Genomic DNA, 21,897 nt, shown 5'->3' with positions numbered 1-21,897 from the left:
AGTTGAGGGTGGGGTGCCTCCACCGGTCCAGGGTCGTCTTTCATGCTGCCCACGGGAGTGGGCCGTGTTGACGACCGGGATGTGAGGCGAGTGAGCGCAGCAGGAAGGAGCGGGATGGAAGATCACAGTCCGTTTCTGGCCTGGCTGCCAGAGAGCCTCTGCCCGGTTAGGAATTATTGCCGTTTGTTTTTTCTCTTGTGTATTCTTTTTCTCTGTTTATTGGTATGTCTCTTCCTGGTTCCTCCCCTTTTTCTTTTCGTATTTGTCTCTTGCTTTCTTTTTCCCGAGCTTTTTTCCTGCTTTTCGCGCCCTCAACCCACGTTCTGGAGCCACTCCCCCTGCACCTCCCACCCGCTTTGCTGCCGTCAGCCATCCATCGTGGACGTTGTGTTTAATTTGCGCAATTTCACATCAGTCGTATATAATCCATAGCGTTTGCTCCCGCGGGCCAGTGAAGATTTGCACCCTTCTCCCTTTGCCTTTATCCAACACCAACGACACCAGACGAGCCGAGACCAGCCGGTTATGGCGGTTCGTCCGGTCGATGTTGCCCCCTTGCGGGTCTTGTTGCGAGCCGGGGAAAAAGCAGGTGTGCTGCAGAGAGAGAAGACAGGTAACCGTGAACGGGTGCTGTGTGTGCCCTTTCAACTGTTGCGCTCGGGGGCTCTGTGCCGAGTCGGCGGACAGGCCTCACACCAAGACAAGAGTCGGCTAGGAAGCTGACGCCAGTCGATACGGGATGGCTCTTCCTAGCTGTTTCTCAAACTCAATCGCCCGTTTTCCCGTTGAGATGCGCCGCACCGCCACCAAGTTTCGGGAATGGCAACAGTAACCCAGCAAGCAAGGACGTGCGAAGTGCATACGCGAGCTGCTCGGCCAAGGGGCGGTAAGGCACCTCGAAGAATTCCTTGCCAGCTATAACTTTGGCCCTGTGGGTTTGGACCTGATTCTTGTTTGTGATGGCGCGTTGGCTGGTCTTTTTCACTTCTTGTTTCCACGTCGGCGCAAAGGACCCTGTCGCCTGCTAATTCCCAGCGTGGAGCCAATCCAACCGCCGTGCCACTTTTTGCTGGACCGCCGCACGCCCACTGGAGACTGACGAGCGGAGCCTGCGGCCCTAACGGAACCAAACAAATTGCCCTGATCGACCATCGCTGGAACTGTGCCCTTTGCCCCCACCAAATTCTCTAGTAAACTCCATCTTCCTCCGCACTCCACAGCGCAAGGCAGGCGGACTGCGAGGAATCTCGTGTTGCCGCGTCCTGTGGGCTGACAGTGAAAGTACTGTGCAGTGCAGTTTATTGTCCGTGCTCGATGGAAACGGATGGATGGTTGGGATGAATGGGTGGATGGGCGGGCTCAAACGCCCGCTACGCTCAGTCGGGACTTGCTGCAGTGACAACAGCGCCCACTCCTCCCTGTCCTGCATGTGTCACCGGCTCACGGCGGGATGGGTTCAACAAGCAGCGCATAAATGCCCGGGACGAGCTGCGCAGGCTGCGGTGGTGCCGTGGCAAGCACCGGGCTTTGTGCGCCAGTGGCTGGCCGCAGTACAACAGCTGGCGTCGCCCAGCGATGGTGCTGGAGCGGATTTCCCGATGCCCGCGCCCCTTGACCCTTGCCGACGGGCGACAACCCACCCCTTGGCCGGGATCGTCGCTCTGAGCTCCTCCCTCCCCTGGCCAGGCCCCGTGGCATGGCAGGCAAGCGCCGGGCCTTGCCAGCCCGTTGGACTCGCGAGGATCGTGATGGTGACATCCAGTCCAGAGGCAGGCGACAGACTGCCGAGACCGCCAGCCCCCCCATGCCTTGCCAGATTCGCTCCTTTGGCTGCATTAATTGGGGAAGCTCGACCCTGGTCTAGCCTGCCGAGGCTCGTGGGCGTCGTCAGATGGAGAACCCATTGGGAATGGTGCTTGCAGTAGGCTCGGGACTTGGGTCGTTCTCGTTATATTTTGAGGTGACACGCCGCCGGACCCCCTCGTAACCCCCGCATCCATCCCGGCCTGGCCCACGGCAGCGAGACGACGTGGACTGGAAAGGCGTCGCTGTCGGTCCGAGGACGCGCACTAGGTGCGTTGTCCCAGGTTCTCTCTCTCTCTCTCTCTCGTCTTTTTTTTTCCTGGGTACTGGATCCTGGGGATTGTCTCCCTCCATCTATTCGGTGCCGCTGCGAGGCTCAAACGTGATTGCAGGTTGGTTGCGGGCATGTCTGGCACTAAAACCGCTGGCCCGAGCCAGGCAGGGTATGACTGCACGGAGGCTCCGTCGTGTTCGCCCCGATGCTGCCACCTTCCTGGGAGTGGTGTGGGACTCTGACGTGAGGGCCGGACCAATCTTGTATAGCCCGCGGTGGGCGGAAAAACAGGAGGACATGCAATACTGGGCATGCACAGTAATAGCAGGCAGTCCAAGGAAAATAGAAAATATCACAAACAGGCCCACTTTTTCTCTTGTTTCTCAACACGGCACCGGGCACTGAAAAGCCCCCGTCCCCTAGAAAGTCACAAGTCTGGTCATCGATCCAAGAAGATGCACGTGCCACACCCGTTCGATGTCGCCTTCCTGTCAAGTCTGCCGTGATGTGGGGGGTTCTGTGATCCCCGGACGACTGAACATTCAGTCGTCCAGTTTGGGCTTTTGGGATCGCCTTGTCCTTCATGTCCGCTGGGGACCGGGCATCAGTGGCGCGGCAAGTCCCTGAAAAGTACCGTCCCTCGATGATATAGCGGCACCGTGCGGCCCATTTTTTTATTTTTATTTTTATTTTTATTTTTTATCGAATTCCATTCGCCGCCGGGTTTCGGCGGACCGGATCAAAAACCTTATACTTTGGGTCCCCATCTCAAGTTGCCTGAAGCTGCCCGAGGCAGTGCTCAGGGGACGGCAAACAATGGAACGAGGCGGCCAGACCCGCTGCTTCAGCTCGCCGCGGTGCTTCAGCTTGTGCTGTTGTCCATCATCCTCCGCCCCTTTTCGCACCTGTGTGGCCAGCGTCTGGCTTGTGTGTGGATGAATGTGGCTCCTTTTTTTGAGCACTCTTGTCAGCCCGGCTTTTTATTGCCAACAAGGGCGAGTTCACGTCGGGTTGGCCACCACCCACCCGGGCCAGCGGGCGGACCTCGACTGCTCAATGTTTTGGTTGGGCAGAGCGGCCGATGGCTGGCAGGGGCTGCTGGAGCACGCGCCCGGCCCAAATCCAACCGTGGAGCGCGGCCCACACTTTTTCGCCAGAAGCTTGGTCTGGGCTGCAGATTCCCTTGTTGACTGTTTGATTACAGGTCTCGACTCGGACTGGTGTGCTCGGCTGTGTTCTCTCTCGCTCTCCTCGCGCCCCGCCACACCCCTGCTTCTCCTGCTGCCGCCCTAGCTTGTCCCTTTCTCGCTCCAGCCCTGGTTGCGCGCGCGCACCGCCTCTGGGCGCCCATCTGGGATGCAGCATCTGAACATTTCTGGTGCCGGCCGATGCACCCGACGTTGGAGCTGGGAAACTGCACGCCGTCACGGTCGAGTCAAGCAGGGCTTCTCGGCAGGCAGCTCTCTCCGGCAAGAAGCTATTTGCTTGAGCAGTTGGGGGGCGCGGCATCGCGGTTCAAGAGAACATGGCTCCCAGCGCGCGCGCATGCAGGCCATGCGAGATGCAAACCATTAGAGAGATATCCCGTCATCTATCCATCTTGTGGCTTGGTTGGCTCCTCTCGGATCGGCGCACGGTCTTGAGCTATTGCCTCGCGGACGGGGCTTGCCCAACCGGAGGGCTGGGCTAGCAGGGCGCCACGTCGCCCAAATAAAAAGCCATACACCAAAAAAGTGACCTTATCGGGCGCATTCATTCCTTCTCAACTTATTCGATCTCCAAAAAAAAAAAAATTGAAAACGTAACTTAATATGTAAATAAATGCTGCCATTTTTTGCATTATTTTATTTTATTTATTTTGCTGTGTATGTGTATTTTTCGAAGTCGTCTTTTGCTACCGATGTTTTCGCTGCGAAAGTGCTTGGGGCAAGTTCCCCACATTTTGATCTTTTGGTGTATCGCTTTTCATCTGGGCGACGTGGGCGCCCTGTTCAGCGCGAGATCATCGGCGGCGGATGACATCAAAAGGGGTCAACCTCCTGTTGGTGCCCAGCCAAAGGTCCCTGGCTTTTGCTCTTGCGTTTGCTTTGCTTATTTGTGACCCAAATGGGGTCCAATCAGCGGGTCAATCCGTCCAATCAATCCGGTGTGCCGGCCTCTGGTGACCTACGACCTACCTGGGTGGGTGGGTCTCCAGCTCGCCCAGCAACGTAACGCGGAGAATTCAGCGCATCGAATCGCACATCACGCACGCACCACGCACCACGCACCACGCACAGGCAGGCACCCCAGGAACACGCCCCTTGGCCGGCAGCCGCACAGAGGCATCAATCCGATGCCGTTTCTATGACTGATACACTGAGATATTGATACAGAGCGTGCAGTATCAAGCCTAGCATCTGACCTGCAGTCAGAAACGGCCGCAGTGACCAGACGCTGCAACATCAAGCCAACTGCCACCCACGTGGAGGCCGAGGCTCCAGCTGCTGCAACTGTTGCTACTGCGACTCAGGCTGCCTACTGGCAACGTAATGGCACCATCCAAACCCCGGCCTGCCCTCGCCAAGTCGGCTCGACTTACCGTTTTATCTTCGGGAAGCCATCGGCCCGCGCTTTTTAGCCCTCAGTTGCGCGCCGTGTCCATCGTCCATCCAGTTCCCGATCCAGCGATCGGCTTTTTTGAAATCCAGGGTCAGCTTAGCCATGTTGTGATTTTTCTTTCTTTCTTTGTTTTGATTCAGAAAGCCGCACCCTTCTCTGCGGCTTTCTTCTTTTTGGGTCTGTTCTAAAAGCAGGAAACCTGCCCTGATCTCAGCCTAGATTAGATCGAGATCGTGTCTTTCCTTGTTTTCTTTATTTGTCTTGGCCCATTCCTTTCTCATTCAATCTTTCGTTCGCTTGCCTAGCTGGTTCTAGACACCGCACCTGTCACAAGGCTCTGACGTACCCAGCTCGCAGCACCCTAGGCAGCCACTTCAGCCAAGCGTGCTAGCCTTGCAGCCCAGCCCGGGACACACTACCGCCGAATCCCTTTATTGCCGCACCTGATTTTCCACATCGGGCAGCGCTCTACTTCGTCGTGGCTGACATTGGTATCGTTGGCGTGTAGCAGCCAACTGTCGCCCAGCATGACGTCTCCAGGCGCTGAAGGTCCCTCCTCATACAAGCGGCCGCATTTTCTCTTGATGCAGGATGACCCCCCATACCCGCTATCCCCCAGAGGTCCGGGGGCGCTGGCCTCCATGATCAAGAACCGCTCAGCAACGTCGCTGTTGCATTGGCGGGATGACGATGAGGCTGCCTTTGACCGCGCCTCGGACGATGATGTCGAGGACCAGCGGGCCCGCGCCGAGGACCGTCGCATGAATGCACTCCTCAACACCCCGCACATGCGCTCCATGCGCCTCATCGGCAGGAACAACCCCCGATACCAATGGGAATCGTACTGGAAGACCGGCGCCGACCTCAAGACCATGAAGAAACCCATCCGCGAATACTACGAGAGGACCAACTATCTCATCCAGCAATATCTCTACATTGACCGGCTCCTGGACTCGTCTCTACCCCACGACCTGCTGAACGAGTACAACAACATGCCCGCCTCGGCCTTCCGCGGCGTCGAGATCCCCGAAACCATTTCCGAGGAGTCGTCAACTCCCCCGACCACAGGGTCGACCAGCACGCAGCTGGCCTCCATGTCGGCCGACTCGGCCGCCGCCTCGATCGCATCGGCTGCCAAGAAGGTGAAGCGGACGCCCCAGGATATCTATCGCCACACAGGGACGGTACCGCTACCGCTCTTGGACGACCGTGAGCCGGATGAGGAGCAGCCGCTTCTTCCAAAGCACGATATCCCCTTTATCGAGGATGACAATGTGGACAGTTCAGCCCCCATAGTCACCCTGGCTATCTACGTCAACTTCGCCGCCAACGCCTTCCTCCTGGCCGGCAAGATCGCAGTCATCATCTCTGTGCCCTCTGTCTCAGTTCTCGCCAGTTTAGTCGACGCCGTCCTCGACTTTTTGTCCACTGTCATTGTCTGGCTCACTACCTGGCTCATCAGCCACCAGGACCAGTACTCGTACCCCGTTGGCCGCCGGAGGCTCGAGCCACTTGGCGTCCTTGTTTTCTCCGTCATCATGATTACCTCTTTCTGTCAGGTCTCCATGGAAGCCATCCAGCACCTCGCCTCTCCGGACCACGAAGTTATTGAATTGTATGTGTCCCTGCTGAACCCGGCTAGTCTAAGACGAAGATAAACCAAGAGGCAACCACCTAACAAGACTCGGATCGCAGAGGAATCCCGGCAATCTCCATCATGCTCAGTACTGTCGTTATCAAGGGCCTGTGCTGGTTCTGGTGCAGGCTCGTCAAGAACTCGAGTGTCCAGGCGTTGTAAGTACCTCGGCTGCGTGGCTCGCCCCTCGCCGGCCTCTTTTCACCCCTGATCCTGCTTCCTTTGTGGCATCATCTTCATGCATTGAGTTTGCTCCGGCTCTTGGACCAAAGTTCCCAACTGACTCTGCGCTAAAATAGGGCCGCCGACGCAAGCACAGACGTGATCTTCAATGCTGGCTCCATTGCCTTCCCCATTAGTACGTCATTGATCCTAACGCCTTCTTACTTTCTCCCTCTCTTCGGATTCTGATGGACTTGGCACGGCATTTTTCCGAACACACATGCTCGGCACCGTAGTGTTGGCCCATCCCTTTCTAACACTGAACGCTTGTCTCTAGTTGGTTCCTTCGCTGGGATCTGGTGGATGGATGCGCTCGGCGGCCTGTTGCTGTCTTTGGTCGTGGTTGTGAACTGGTCCCAGACCTCTGTCGAGCACATCAAGAACCTCTGTGGCTTCTCTGCGTCAGCAGACCAGAGGAACATCTGTAAGGCAGCCCTCCGACTGCAGCCTGACCCACGCGTTCACTCGCCTGCGCTATATTGCTGACACAGCGGCCTAACCTGTTTCCTCGCCTCTCCGACACGCAGTGCTTTACTTGACCATGAGGTTCGCCAAGACCATCAAGCAGATCCAAGGTCTTCAGGCTTATCATTCCGGCGACAAGCTCAACGTCGAGGTACGTCACAAAACAAAGGAAACGGAGGACGAGATAGGACCACCAAGAACATGTGATTTAGAGCCCTTGGTCACCCTGCCAGACTACGGCTGTGTTTTGCTTTTACGTCCCTTGCATGATCCCGCTGACGTTTCTGAAAACTTTTAGGTCGATATCGTGCTAGACGCCAGCACCTCCCTAAAGGACAGCCACGATTTAGCGTTAGTTGCCACTATCCCTTGCGCCCACGTCTCTCGCACCTTTCTACCCGTCACCATGCTTTGATGCTGTCCCAGCCTCCCTGCCGCGACGAAACTAGCTGCTGACCTACTTTGATGCCACCCCACAGCGAGAGTCTGCAATACGTGCTCGAGTCGGTGCCAATTGTAGACAGGGCCTTTGTGCACACCGACTACGCCACGTACAACCTGCCCACCCACATGGAGCAGCAGCACAACTCTTAGGTGGCCTGCATCCGCGTCTGTCCACCTCGGATGCTACACCCTGCTGCAAGAAAAGAAAAGGTCGAGATGGGGCTTGACAGACCATGGAGGTCTGCAGCATGCAAATAATGCCTGTGTGGCGATTTCACTCGCCCTGTAGACCGGATCATCGGGATTTCTTTTCTTGTGCAATGAAGGTGCCGCCCATTCAGAAGTCTTTTTGGTAGCTCGCTCGGCGTTCTATTTTGTTCATGAAACCCATTTATAAGTAGTGTGAAATGTCTGCTCCTGCAGGAGGCTATAGCCTCGCACCGCCCCCCATGACATACGATGGATGCATGAAGCGAAGGAATCTGTGCACTGCCCCGCTGCCTGTGTGTGCAACCTGAAGACGAGCGCTGGCGGTTCCTTCCTGCACGCAGCCCACCTCGGCCGTTGGGAGGTGGATTGGCTCCGCCGTCGAGAAGGGTTGCATTCCATCCATGGGGTTCGGCCACTGTGTCATCACATGTACAAAGCACGCTTAATTGGCGCCGTGATGATACAGCCCCATATATATTTGCCTCTTATGTTTACGGCACATTATTAGCATATGATATTGTATCTAGATGGATATTTCAACCATTCAACCCCAGAAGGGGTCCGCCACAGGCCATGCCAAGAACATGGCAGTAACTAGTTTGAAACGTGGGAGCATTTATGACGGCGGGGTATAAACCGGGGAAAGGAGGCTTTAAATGGGTTTGACGTGCAAAAGTAGAGGGAAAAAAGAACCAAGCAGCTGTAGGACAAACGCAGAACTCTCGAGGGAAAAGAAGTATAGAACAAAAAAAGAGAGCCCTCTAGCTTAGTACGGGATCCCGTTGGTCATGAGCTGGAAGGAGTCGTAGAAGCCGGTCGAGTAGCTGCCGTGGCTCTTGCGGATCAGGTCCTTGACAAAGTCGGCCGCCTCGCGCTCGGTGCGGTCGAGCACGAAGCGGTCCTTGAAGTGCTTGACGCTCTCGGGCTTGAAGCACGGGAGGCCGCTGTCCATCATGAGCAGCACAATCTGCGAGAGCTTCTCCGTGTGCTGGCGCGACGCGAGGAACGCCTTGACGCACAGCTCCTCGAAGCTCTTGAAGGCCTGCGAGTCGGTCGAGCCGCCCATGACGGCCATCATCTCCGACGTGAGCTTGAAGGGCGCGCGCTCGAACTTGATGCCACCTGGCGCGATGTCGAAGCAGAAGCCAAAGTCGATGTGCAGGATGTGGCCCGCGTCGTCCACCATGATGTTGCCGTTGTGCCGGTCCTTGAACTGGAGCAGGAACGAGATGATGGAGTAGGCCGCCATGCTCTTGACAAAGTTGTTGCGCGCCTGCTGGAACCGCAGCGAGTCCTCATTGCCGTACTTTGACGTGAAGTACTCGTACAGCCCGTTAACCGCCTCGCGGCCCAGCATGTCGCGGCTGATGGAGTTAGGCAGCACGTCGATGACGCCGCACCCGGGCGCCGTGGCCGTGACCCGGTATGGAAACACGTACACGTCGAGCCCTACACTGTGGAAGATGCCCCTGAAGGCCGCGATCATCTGTAGCGCGAGCACGTCCTGCCGGCAGTCGTCGCCCACCTTGAAGATGGCAGACTGCCAGACCTCGATCGTGTTCTCCGTCGCCATGGATCCGTTGGGCTTGGCCGACTCTTCGAGCAGGTTGTCCGTCGCGTCAATCGTCTTGTTGCGCTTGATGCGGAAGGTAGCCATGTAAGGCGCCTTGGCGTGGCTCTGCAGAGGCTTGCCCGACTTGCGGTCGATGCCAATGACCACACCATCAGGGTTGCTAGGTAGGTAGACGCCGACCTCGACCTTGATGTTGCGCAGCTCCTCCTCGATCTTCTGCTTCTTCTCCTCCTTGGACCGCTTGATGAGCGGCTTGAGCTTGCCCGAGATGCCCGTCACTTCGTCGAAGAAGGCGAATTCGCGCTCGTAGAACTCGCGGTCTATCGTGCTGAAGCTCTCGTTCATCTTGGTCATGACCTTGTCGAGCGTGGGCTTGATAGCGTCCGGGATCGTCGAGTCGTCGTCCTTGTAGGCGTTTGCCTTCATGTTCCAGATGATCTGGTGCGCAAACAGCTGCGAGAACTGCGCCGTCTCGAGGATGTAGCGCTCCACGTACCCGAGAGCGTCGTGCCGCAGCGTCTGCACGATCTGGGGGACGTAGAAGAAGGTGACATCAACAGGGTGACTCTCCAACGCCCTCATGGCGTACTGCATAATCAGAGGGTGGTTCTGGAACGCAGGCAGGAAGTACGTCACGGCCGTTATGGGGGCCACCGGAGCCCAGTAGAGCAGATGCTTGAGCTGAACGGTGACATCTACAGGCAGTCCGCCATCCAACAAGACGGCAATGGCCTCAGGGTCGGAAACGGCCTTGCTTGGGAAGTTGAGCAGTAGCCATCGGACTTCCTTATGGATCCTGAGGTTGTTCTGGAACCTAGAGACCAGACCAACAGCAATCGACGGGTTCTCTTCCCAGGCAGTGCGGATGAGCGGGAAAATGGCATTCTGTAGTTCTTTGATTAGCCCAAGCCCGAGTGGCTGCGTGATAGGAGAGACCGGCAACATGAACAAAAGCAACTCACCTCGATGCCACCTTTGTATGGGTAGTTCACTGCCGCATTCGCTGCGGCAGCGGCAGGCTCGCCCAAGGGGTATACCCAGACCCGGAGCCTGGTGTGTTCGCTCTCCAGCAACAGCAGCAACAGCTGTTCCCTTGCCTGGAGCGACTTGATACTGCCCACGGCGTTGGCACCTATGAACGACACGGCCTTAACCGCGCCCATGATATCCGACAGAAGTCTGATCTCGGTCCTGAGCTGGAGGACATTGCTGCCAAATGACCAGCTGGGCGGGCCGTTGAACCAGCTGAGAGCGGCTGACAGGAGCTTATCCTTCAGGCGCCACTGGGCGATGGCACTGAGGGTGGTGCTTGTGCGCAGAACGCGCAGGCCGTAGAGGATTATCTGGAACTTGAGGTCGCGGGCCATGGGGTGAGGTGTCGAAGACGTGATGGCGTCTAGCGTGAGGTCCAGGAGGCGCAGGAAGACCCTCTGGGTGTCGGCGCTGCCGAGACGGGTGGCGTTGAAGTGACTGCTGAGGAACTGGAGCAGCCGCGTGTGGGGAGACAGCAGGTTGTGTACCAGCTGCTTCCGCTTTGCCATGAAGACAGCGTCGCTTGGGGCAAACTCCTCCTTGAGGAGGAAGGGGTCGGGGTTGGTGATGGCAGGACTGAAGAGGCCGAGCCTTCTCTGAAGACTCAGCTCCCACTGCTGCGCAATCTCGTTGAGCAAGCGAGGCTCCAGCATCGGATTCTCATTCATGACGCCGAGCCACAGAGACACTCCAAGCTTAATGGACTGCTTTGTGAACATGGCAAACGGGATGCTGACGAGGCAGTGGGCAACCGCACACTCTGGCCGCTCGCTGCGGCAAAGAAGGGCGGCGGCGCGGCGCAAAATGTCGCGAACATCGCCCAGAGGCGTGTTCTTCTTCTCGTTGAGCCTGGCCTCGATGTGGGCGAGCGCCGTGACGGCGTCGCTGCTATCACCGTCAGGGCTGACAGGCAGGAGGGACGAGCGCCTGTCGATGCGCATGAAACTGAGCCACTCCAGGCTGTGGTCCGGCAGCGTCTCGGCGTACCGGTACTCCTGGCGAGTCGTGTACTGGGCGACAAAGTCCGATGCCGTGTTTATGTGGCAGTCGCCGATCCTGTTGAGCGACTGGAGGCGCTGGTCTGTCGTTGGGATGCAGGATCCGAGCTCTAGCGCAAACGACCGCCCCAGAGAGATGTGCCCATACGCTCCATCATCGTCAAAGTCGGACAGGTACGTCTGCAGCAGGCCCTTGACGTCAGCCGGCGCGAGGCTGACGACGGTGCTGACCCAGCCCTTGGCTCTCTTGTACAAGTTGTCTAGCGTTTTCCGTCGGAAGGCATAGTCGTCTGACAACTCGACTGTGACGTGCCCGCGAGCCGACTTGAACGTCGTCCGGGGCTCATAGAGATCCGTCTCGGCCTCGAGGCAGCTGGACCACATCAGCGACAGCAGCTCGAGGAGGGCGAAGAGAGACGACCGGCAGCATAGGGTCGATGGGACCTGGCTGATGATGCGGTCGGCGCAGGAATAGGCGGCCTGCTGGACTCGCTCGATTCGGTGGCAGCAGTTGCAGAAGACGGCGACCAGCTGTTTGGCCGCGTACTGGGCCGTGAAGCTGGGATGCGTGCCGCTCAGCGTCTTCTTAAGATAGCGCTCGACAACAGCGCCGGTGATGGCCTCCATGATGCTGCTTACATCGCCACGGCGCATGCTTGGCTCCAGGAAATATGACAGCGCGGCTGCGCAGTCTCCAGACTCGGCGCGCAGACTCTCCACCAAATAGGCGGCGTGAAGGAAGATGACCTTGCGGTAGCTGAGGCTGCGGATCTCGGCGGCCTTTGAGGGGAGCAGCTCCGAGAGGTGTTTCTTCTGCTGCGACTCCCGCTCGCTGTTCATGCCCCTGCGCAGAACAGGGTTGAGCTCGATATCGCTCTCGACCATCTCCCCGCGCTGCTCGGCCACCAGAGGAGGCGAGTGAATCGCCATGATGCGCAGCTCGTCGAGGTACTTTTTACCCCGATCGGATGCTGGAGAAAAGCCATGGACAACGATGTTGAACCACGCATCCCGAAGCATCGCAGATCCTTCATCTTCCATGTGGGCGTCGACTGCGAGATCGTTTGCCGACATGAATACTGCAAGCGGCTGGAGCAGCTGCTCGATTTCACGCGCGGCCAGCTGGACGTCCGACTCCTTAGTGTCGCCCTGGGTGACGATGCCGTCCATCAGATGGTCCCAGTAGATGTCATACAGGGGCGACCCACGGCGCAGGTTGGCCGAGATGTGGTTGCGGGCCTTCATGACGGCCGCAAGGAGCACATCCTTTTGCTCAACGACGGCCTCGTGGCAGATCCTTGTGTACATCTTGAGAAGTGACCGGAACTCCAGCTGACCGCCACTGAGTGACAGGGACGCAGCCCCGGCCACAATCTGGGCATCAACAGTCGAGTTGATCTTGCCAATCTTCTGCAGTATCATCGACTGGGCAAGAGCGGTGATTTTCTCGTCGTTGCACGAGATGGCGATACCGCAGATGGCCTGAACAACGTTTCCGTACACTGCCGAAGTTTCCTCCTCTCCGGTGAGCTGCAGGGATATAGCGCTCCCTGTCGAGTGTCCGCCCTGGTACATGGCCGGAGCCGCCTCGCCATCGCCGTTCACCCCATTTGCAAGCGAATGGTCGCTCCCCGGGCTCAACACATTTCCTAGGGTATACAAAGTGGTGATGACAGCGTCTGAAGACAGCAGTCGCAGGACAAAGGCAAGCGACTTGGAAGCAATCTCGATCGTTCGCTCATTGGCACCGCTTTGCACGATGAAGCGCGGCAGCAGCCGGCTGACGTTGGCGGCCAGAGACGGGGATATGCGGCACACCAGAGCCATGCAGCGAAGCGCGGTGGAGACCAGCTGCTCGTTAGCCATCTGAAGAAGATCCGCAAGACTCTCCTCCAGCCACGACATGAGCAGATCCACATCGGCGGCATCCTCGTTGAGCCTCGAGCAAAGCAGGTAGCTGATGAGGGCAGCGGACCGTGCGCCAAAGGCAATATTCTGCTGTGCCGATGAGCCCATCTGGATAAAGTCGGCGCTGCCCTCGAAGTAGTTCATTTGCTCAATGGCAACGTTTGCGTACTCCTCGACAGACCGGAAGTCGGCCTCGCCGCTCCTAGCCGTCATGGGGCGCAGCAAGCCCTCGCCCGACATGAGGAGATCCAGAACGTGGTACTCCCTCAACGGCTCGACCTCGACCACCAGCAGAGACGTCGTCGCCACTAGCAGCCGCATAAAGCTACATTGCAGCAGCATGGCCCCAAGAGGCCGGCGGGCCTCGGCATATTGGCGCATGCGACGCCTCCACTCCTTGGCAGCCTGGTCGTGCGAGTGCGAGTTACGGATGGTTGAGAAGGCCGTCTCGACCGCGATCAGGAAGGGCTCGGACAGCAACTTGCGAAGTCGACGGATCAGAGACAGGCGACCACCCGCCTTCCAAAACTCGGCCTGGGCAGAGGCTGCATCAAGGAAGCCCAGAAGCGACAGAGCTATGGTCGCAGTCCGGATGGCATCGTCCAAGTTGCCCTCTCCATCATCGCCTCGGTTAGGCATGATGCTCTCGGTGGCGTGGAAGCACGCATTGGTGAAAGTCCATATAGTGTCAGAGACTGCCTCCTGGACGCCATCGTGGTTGGCGCCAAGCGAGAGCAACGCAGCAGTGACATGGAGGGTAAGGGCCTCGGTCGGGGACGGCTCGATCTTGCGGAAGAATGGCGACTGGGAGAACAGCTGGGCGTGCGACTCGAGAAGATAGGGGATGAGCTGGCGGGCAAGCTTGAGAGCGCTCTGTCCCGTCTGGACCAGGGGTGCGGCCTTGCAGAGGGCGAGCAGGACTTCATATTCGCGAATCGTCTAGTCGAGGACGACGTCCCAGTCAGTAAGTGTGCCCGTGACGATGCCGGCGGGATCGCTGTAGGGTGCTCACCATCGGGACGCGTCCCAGCGCAGGTTTCGATGAATAGCCATTTTCCTTGGATCTGGTAAGCGTTGGGCACGCCCTGCACAGCCTGTTCAGGTCCGACTTGTCGAAGGCTGTCGACGGATTCTGCGCAGAGAGCGCCGCGATCTTCTCGAGGGCTCTCTGCCGGATATCGGTCGCCATGGCTGTGGTGGAGGGACGTTGCCAGAGCGGTTTGTGCCCAGCCGTGTCACCGCCGATACCGCAAGACGAAGAAGACGGGGCGGAGGCGCGAAATAGGGGGTAGAAAATCAGGACGAGAAAGGGACCAAAAAGGAGTGTGGTGCTGAGAAGCTTTCGAGAGATCTCTTTTAGCTACCAGGGCTACACGCTACACACGGCGGGTCTATATATTGCAAAGAGACATGACCAGACCGAAGATGGCGGTGTCGACGATGGTGCGCGTTGTTGGCATTGGATTAAATTGATCTCCATCTCACTCACTGATCGCTGCACGCCCATGCGCCGCCAACCTCAGTCGTCACCGTCGCGATTCGCTGTGCAGCGGATCCCTGCACAACGTTGTCCACTCAGTACCCAGATCCTGCTGAGTCATCTGAAGCTGCCCTTGCTACCCCCGCCAGTCGCAGCACAGACAGCGCATTGCGGGCCAGCAGCGGCCATCAACAGGCTGCTGGTTGTGGTGCAAGGCTGCAAGCTTGACGCGCACCCAACTTCAACCTTTAACGTCGGGTCCCGGAGCCCACCATTACCGCCCATCCGCCGACCAAACAAGCCCCCGCAACATTGACGGCCAGCGGACTGCTGCCAGCCTGCTCTATACCCACGGGCACCCTCATCTCTGCTCTCTACCCGCCGCTCCGAACAAGCTCGCGTCGGCTCCGCTCCGCTCCGCTCAGCATCGCTCCGATATCCCCATCCATCCTCCTCGAAGGACCGAAATCACCATGGCCATGTTCAGCCAGAACCCCGTTATGAACGGGCCCAACTACTCCTTCTCGGAAACCCCGCGGGCCCACAACCTGGATGGTACCCGGCAACATCGATTCGACCCGTAAGCCTCCCCCGCCTCGTCGGGAGATGATCTCGCCATGCCCTGCCCCCAAACCACCCCTCCTTCAACGCAAGCATCCTGACACACCGCCCGCATAGGTACACCGACAATGGTGGCTCGACGCTGGCCATCGCCGGCGCCGACTTCGCCATCATGGCGGGCGACACGCGCATGGCTTCGGGCTATAGCATCAACACGCGCTTCTACCCAAAGGTGTTCAGAATCGGCGGCACGACGTCGGACCAGAAGGACGCAACCCTCGTCCTGTCGGTGGTCGGCTTCGCGGCCGACGGCGAGGCGCTCAAGGAGAGGCTGGACGCCATCTGCAAGATGTACCGCTACCGCCACGGCAAGCCCATGAGCGCAAAGGCCTGCGCCAAGCGCCTTTCCACCATCCTGTACCAGAAGCGCTTCTTCCCCTACTACACCCACGCCATCCTGGCCGGGCTCGACGAGGAGGGCAAGGGCGCCGTCTACAGCTACGACCCCGTCGGCAGCTACGAGCGCGAGCAGTGCCGCGCTGGCGGTGCCGCCGCCAGCCTCATCATGCCCTTCCTAGACAACCAGGTCAACTTCAAGAACCAGTACATCCCTGGGAGCGGCGAGGGCCATGACCTGCAGGAGCGCGAGCGTGTTCCGCTTCCCCGCGATCAGGTCGAGATCCTGGTCAAGGATGCCTTTGACGGCGCTGTCGAGCGCCACATCGAGGTTGGTGACGGCCTGCAGATGATGATTATCACCAAGGATGGCATTGAGGAGGTTATCTTGCCTCTGAAGCAGGATTAAGTGGGGGAAGCGTGAGCGAGCCCTGGCGGAATCAGAAACTCGATCTGGTTCAACCTTCGACTGTATAGTGTGCTCACAGGCCAAGGTAGACGAAACTGGGGCTAAGGCACCTGTAGTGTCAGCAATGACTCGGTGTCCTGGCCTCTGCTTTTGAATGGGAGCTGGCGTCGCAAACTGCATGTCTTTAAAGCATACGTACTTGCGTAGTGATCATTGCCGTAGCACTGCTGGGGTTGAACCCAATCCCCAGCCCGCAGCTGAGACAGCTTTGGCCAGATGCGTGTCGTTCTAGCTGCCGGACACTTAGGGCATATGTAGTTAGGCAGCCACGGTCGCTATGTTACCAGATGTCACAGCCATCAAGCACTACTGGGACAGAGCCTTGGGTTAGTCCGAGTACCAGTTGCATGACCGGGTGCATGTTTCTCTCTATGCTAGTTACCTACTATGCGGCTACGTGCTTGACAGGTTCAAGAGCTCTATGACTCTTCTCAGAGCAACATGCAAATAGCTACCCCCGTATGGGGACGTTTTGCAGCCGGGAGCCTTCACTGGGACCCCCCACAGGACTGACTTGGGGCTCAACCCCAGAGTTATTCTTGACTAATCCAATGATCAAGGCTCTGCAATGCCGTGCGGTTGGGCAGCCAGCTAGTGGCGCTATGCAGGCTAGTAGGCGCCAGGCCATAACCACCGCGGAATTACCGCCGCAGAGCGCCGTTAGTGGTTCAAATATCGGTGAGCGGAGTGTTCACGATCGGGATAGTAAACACTTACGGCGAGGATCGCGAGAGGGAGGAGCCACTACCCATCCTGCCGTGGCATCAACCTGCCCGCGACTGTAGAAGCCTCCTGACACCGCTTTCAGCGCGTACTTTCTTTGGACCACATATCCGTACCTGGTTGTGGATGTAGGTACAGATTGATGGAAGACGGGACCGCGGAAAAGACTCAATATTGGCCAGTTACTTGCTCCAGAGTCTCAACCCATCACGGCTTAGTCTTTTCATCCTGCACAGGCCATCGTGATGTCTGTCTTGATTCTTCCAGAGCTCTCGCTCTCCGCATCCTAGTGGTGCCAATCACCCGTCTCGCCCTGCCTAGCACGCCTAGTCTCTGCTCTTCCGTGCAGGTTCTCACCTCGACCCAGGCACGTGCCAGGCCAGCCACTCTATCTACTAATTCCAGGTCGCTTGGTTTGATTTCATGCAGCTACTAAGCAAGCGCCCTCCATTGCTTTCATCGGTCCTTGCCATTCCTCCTTCTCCAAAACTTTGCGAAGAGAGAGAAAAGAGCTACTAGTGTCTTCTCGCCAGCCTAGTTAGACACCGCGGCGCTGCACCGAGAGTCGGTCCCGTCACCCGTATTGTGTTAGCCCAGTCAGACGGCGCTGGCGCTCATCTCGGTAGGAGCCGCTGTGGCAAATTGACGCTAGGCAACGCGTCCGCATCACGCTCAACTGCCACACACACCTGTGGGCATCGGATAGGGGCTGCTGGCTACTAGTCCCGAGGTAGGGGGAGTTCCGACGGCCTCCCAGAGTCCTGCCAGGTCGGGGCCGATCACGACGGGCCTCTTCGTGTTGCGCCAAAACACAGCCCAAGGGAAGCCTCGGGCTCACCGGTGCTTTCCTCAAACGTTGCGCCCAAACGGCCTGCCGACAAAAATAACACCCAAATCGGCGGGCACTCAGGCTCGGGCTCGGGCTCGGGCTCCAGGGGTCCTGGCTGACAGGTTTCTCCTCCTCTTCACAAAAGCGGAGATTGTAGCAAAGCGTGGGTTTTTTTTTTTGATTTGGCTAATACAACAAAAGGCCCAATAAGACGCCTATGTAGCTTCGATGCCAAGGTTCCTCATGTGGCACGAGGATCGTCCTGCAGCTCCTGTGCATACACCGCCGACATTCAGCGTCAAGGTCGTATCGCATCAACGTATTAACCTACCACCTGCCGCCATACGATATCCGCCACGGCAGAAGTGAAGAAGGGGCTTGTGCTAAAGAAGCAATTAGTGAGAAGAAGTGGGGAAAAAAGAGGGAAAATGTGGGAGAGAAGAGTGGCGAAATGTGAGGGGTGTTGACCCAAACGTTTGTTGATTTCCCAACACAACTAGCTGATATTCCCATAAGCTCACAGATGATCGTTTCAATGCGTCCCGGATGATCGATTGCCACATCCAGCAGCCAGACGTGACATGCCGCCCGAGGCTTGCGTGGCTTCTGTGAGGCGTCACAGCCACAGGTACGGTTTGCGCTCAGCAAGGAGCCGCCAAGGGCAGCAACTGTGGCCCAGTGGTCATGGAGGCGACTTCTCAAGCATCAAAACAAGAAACGATCGACGTGGGCCCAGACTTTTCTCCCATCCCCTCCCCTCCCCTCTCCCAGATGTGGCGATTGCGTGTGTGTGGGGAGGGGGGCAAGAAAAAAAAAGCTCGCCAAGACCAAAAAGGGGAAAGTGAAGTATGATTGCCCGGCTGTGGTGGTGTGGCTCGCTAGCTGTCCCTCCCGCTGGGCCTACGCCAGCCTCCGAGAACCTGGGCAGACACTTATTTTAGGTCTACTTTCGGCGCTACTCTAAGCCGATTGGTGAGCGCGTCCAACAAGCGCAATACGTAATGGACTTGAGCGCTATCCCTTCGAGCGCCGTTAAACCCCAATTCGCCCGGATAGGAAGGTAATCGGCAAAGGCACCCCTGTTTGCTGTTGTGACTTGGAGGTACGGATTTGCAGGGGCACGTCGGAACTCGCTCTACGTAACTTTTGCAGTGCGCCTTGTAGCAATGACTTGTGCTGGTACTTCTATCACGGGCTAAATAAGGCGCACGCAGAAGTACCGAAAAAACAAGCGTTTTTATTGGCTGACGCACGCGAGATCAGCGGCTGGGTTAACCGTACTTGAAGGGATACAAGGCACGCTTGAGTGGTACCCAGGCCGATGGCACTTGCACAGCGAAGAATAAGGCCCTCAACACGCCCAACAAGTACTTGGATGTACCTACCTAGGTAGGTAGGTATTTCCAGTTGTTGAGGAGCAGGGGATAAAATGACTTCTTTTGATCTTTCGCATCGGAAAGAGCAAAAAATCAACAAGCGAAAAAGAAAAAGAAAAAGAAAAAAGGCCATGTCATTCCACACAAGGGCATACCCAATCACGCTTTGGGCGAAGCGAGGTGCCAAGAAGCAGGGTCCCGGAGAGAAAGGTCCGGGATAGTATGGGAGGTTTGAGCAGTGACGTGCCTTAGGGTGGGGAACTGGTATTTGCCAATGTTCGCGCTGCGGGCGCTGACCCGCGCCCTGCACGCCGGCGACGGCGGCGCTTCAGTCGAATCGGGACAGGCGGGCAGGGGCTACAGCCTTGGAACAAGGCAAGCCACAGGCAGGCCGAGCAGGGAAGGCCCGACGGCCAGCAGGTGGTTGGGCGCGCGTGGTCCCTCACGACTGGCTGGGAGACCGCTGCAAAGACCGCACCGGTCAACGGCAGAGGGCAAGGCGCTCGGGTTGGGCTTACCCGGCAGCACGTTGTGCATACCTATCTGAGAAAAGAAAAGAAAAGAAAAACACGCCGGCATTAAGCTACCTGGACACCTCCCTAGACATAGAACGCCCCCTTTTTGTGTGCTTTTGTCCTTATTCCTCTTGGCTACCAGCCTGCCACCTATTTTAGCGGTGTGCACACTCTGGCTCAACAGTCGACCTAGCATGCTTCGTTGCGGATCAGTAATCGGGAATTAGCCGGGCCTGAGCAAAAACTCACACGAAATGCAAGGGTGAACCCCTTGGTCCAAGGCTATTGATGCTCAGGAAGTGAGGTGGCGAACGCTTTGCAGCGCTAACACGTAGAACGAAGCTTCAGAGAACCTGACCAACCTGCGAAAGAGGGGTGGGATAGAGGCTGAAAACCACATCGAGAAGGCAGGGCGGGGATAAAAAAAATCAGCGTTGGACCCCTGTGGGGGCATGCTTTTTGGATTGGCAAATCGGATGCACAACAGTTGGACCCCTTTTTTTCGCGATGGATCTTCTCCAACGGCCTGATATGATGGAGACGGGTGGCACGTATGTAAGTCCACCGGCGATGTAATGTGCATCACATCGCGTCCACACGCACATGTCATGTCCCAAGGTCTTCGTCCGCATATCCACCGGCGACTCCAAGACCTGCCTTATTCCGTCTTATCCATGCCAAGACCGCTGTTTGGAGATAGGTTGCTGCGCTGAGCGGCAGGCAATTCGATCATGAAAACAGGAATGGAGCTTTGAACGTCCCGTGGTATCCGCCCGTTAAGAGCAGTAACCATGACCTATACTGCCGGGGGGAATGTCCACCAGCAACAGGCGGGTGTTGAAATGGGGGGCTCGCGAGTTAAAGGGTGTGGCAGTTTGGTGCAAGGAAAGCAGGCACTATTTCATCATGACTGAAGCATGCAGAACCCTGATTGATCGACGGAGGTCGTCGTCACCCCGCCCTAGGCAAGGGAAGCCAAGCTTGATTCGATCGGCGGCAGTAAGGAAGGAAAAGAAAGAAAAAAAAGAATAGAGAAAAAAAGGAGGGCGGAAAAGATCAATGCCCCGGCCGTCATCGAACGAGGCCCTGCGTCAGATCTCGTTGCCGCCAAGTTCGGTGGGGCTGTCAGGTCCATGGCACTCTGTTTCTCCCGCCCCAGTGTCCCCCTCCTTTCACGCGTCCCCTTCGTACTGTATTCTTACAGAGTTCCTCGGATGCCCTGGCGGCGAGCTAAAGTTTAATCAGTCCCGCAGCAAACCTCTAGTTACCCGCCGCAAACCGGCATGGCGTCGAGAGCGGCAAATCTCCCACATAACCAAGCAACCAACCAGAAACGCGCAGGGATACTGAATGTTGACAGGTGCCTAGGGGGCAGCATCCGAACGGCCCTAGGCGTTCTGGCGAAAGCGGCTTGGGCACGTATGTACATGCGCTGCATGTTGGAGGCCGTGGCGAGGTCTTGGCCGCCGCGGAAACGCGAGTACACGGCTGTCGATAGACGCGATCAGCAGCGTTCCAAGGAAGCTACCACCGGGAAGACACCACCATCGCCAAAAAAGGCACCCCGACAGATATGGCCGCTTCAATGACGTCAGTCTTGTGCGAGGATGTGCGGGGGTCAGCTGGGGCCTCTGGGTCGGTAGCCCCAGGAAGGCGCCCGTTAGGTGGCACCTCCCCCTCCCACCCATCCACTTCTATTGCTTGGGGTGTCGCCCGCAGTATCTGGTACTCAAGTGTCCACCAGTGCAGGACGCGAGGGAGGAGTACCCGGTACGCTGGTGACCCTGGCTTCGCACCTTAGGCACCGAGCTACTGCACGACTAGACATGGATGCGTGTGGCGCCGACCGAGACCGTGGGTCTGGCTGTCTGTAACCCGCAACGGAAGCATGTGCGACCCTTGCTGGCTGACAGAACACCGTGCTCCCTCCCCCGCCGTGCAAGCCTCCCGGTGGCTTAACCTTTTGGCGGTGGCAAAACCGCGAGTGGTTTGAAAGCTTGGAGACGGAAATGAATGACCTGCGTTTACCCACACTGCCTCACCATGCTCACCAACTGCTCTGCAAATTGACCGGCTCTTGCCTCGGCCATCGTTGACAAGGAACACCTGACACGACTTCGAGAGCTACCTGCCACTACGTATACCAAGGTGCCCAAGGAACCCATGTGCGCAGGCTGGTCGCTATGCCCACCCCTCCATCCTCTACCCACTGCACCTTCGGCACACCCCTTCCCCCAACCCACCGCTCAGCAGCACCCGTCTGCTCGCGGCTGCTGTGCTGGAGAGCTAGGTACGCTCGCCCCATCCGCACCCTCGTGTGCATCAACAGGGGTCCATCCTGCACCTGCGGGGCTGGCTGCTGCTGTGTGCGCATAGCGGCGC

At 57.7% G+C, this 21,897-nt stretch overlaps 6 protein-coding genes across 6 annotated transcripts; 4 read left to right on the top strand and 2 right to left on the bottom strand.

Moving 5' to 3' along the window:
- Position 1: 1 nt before the first annotated feature.
- Positions 2-2,434, bottom strand: GGTG_09636 (hypothetical protein). The gene has a single exon (XM_009227491.1). The coding sequence runs from the start codon at positions 1,834-1,836 to the stop codon at positions 1,441-1,443; it is 396 nt and encodes a 131-aa protein (XP_009225755.1). The 5' UTR covers positions 1,837-2,434; the 3' UTR covers positions 2-1,440.
- A 1,749-nt stretch (positions 2,435-4,183) lies between these two features.
- GGTG_09635 (hypothetical protein) lies at positions 4,184-4,697 on the top strand (the record flags this gene model as incomplete). Its single annotated transcript, XM_009227490.1, has 2 exons — positions 4,184-4,262; positions 4,453-4,697. 2 exons carry the CDS (start codon positions 4,184-4,186, stop codon positions 4,695-4,697), a joined length of 324 nt encoding a protein of 107 aa, XP_009225754.1.
- Positions 4,698-4,750: 53 nt separating this feature from the next.
- On the top strand, positions 4,751-7,856 carry GGTG_09634 (cation efflux family protein). The gene is made up of 7 exons (XM_009227489.1): positions 4,751-6,293; positions 6,374-6,472; positions 6,614-6,672; positions 6,814-6,960; positions 7,064-7,152; positions 7,300-7,352; positions 7,481-7,856. The coding sequence occupies exons 1-7, from the start codon at positions 5,206-5,208 to the stop codon at positions 7,593-7,595; spliced, it is 1,650 nt and encodes a 549-aa protein (XP_009225753.1). The 5' UTR covers positions 4,751-5,205; the 3' UTR covers positions 7,596-7,856.
- A 206-nt stretch (positions 7,857-8,062) lies between these two features.
- GGTG_09633 (phosphatidylinositol 4-kinase) lies at positions 8,063-14,641 on the bottom strand. The gene is made up of 3 exons (XM_009227488.1): positions 14,179-14,641; positions 10,191-14,105; positions 8,063-10,113 (listed from the first exon to the last, which is right to left on the bottom strand). The coding sequence occupies exons 1-3, from the start codon at positions 14,353-14,355 to the stop codon at positions 8,422-8,424; spliced, it is 5,784 nt and encodes a 1,927-aa protein (XP_009225752.1). The 5' UTR covers positions 14,356-14,641; the 3' UTR covers positions 8,063-8,421.
- Positions 14,642-14,800: 159 nt separating this feature from the next.
- On the top strand, positions 14,801-16,191 carry GGTG_09632 (proteasome component C5). The gene is made up of 2 exons (XM_009227487.1): positions 14,801-15,226; positions 15,325-16,191. Exons 1-2 carry the CDS (start codon positions 15,120-15,122, stop codon positions 16,010-16,012), a joined length of 795 nt encoding a protein of 264 aa, XP_009225751.1. The 5' UTR covers positions 14,801-15,119; the 3' UTR covers positions 16,013-16,191.
- A 3,083-nt stretch (positions 16,192-19,274) lies between these two features.
- GGTG_09631 (hypothetical protein) lies at positions 19,275-19,547 on the top strand (the record flags this gene model as incomplete). Its single annotated transcript, XM_009227486.1, has 1 exon — positions 19,275-19,547. One exon carries the CDS (start codon positions 19,275-19,277, stop codon positions 19,545-19,547), a length of 273 nt encoding a protein of 90 aa, XP_009225750.1.
- Between the last annotated feature and the right edge of the window lie 2,350 nt (positions 19,548-21,897).

This window comes from Gaeumannomyces tritici (assembly GCF_000145635.1).
Source record: "Gaeumannomyces tritici R3-111a-1 unplaced genomic scaffold supercont2.5, whole genome shotgun sequence".
NCBI lineage: Eukaryota > Fungi > Ascomycota > Sordariomycetes > Magnaporthales > Magnaporthaceae > Gaeumannomyces > Gaeumannomyces tritici.
The sequence above is the reverse complement of the archived record's forward strand: the minus strand, read 5'-3'. Positions and strand labels throughout refer to the sequence as shown.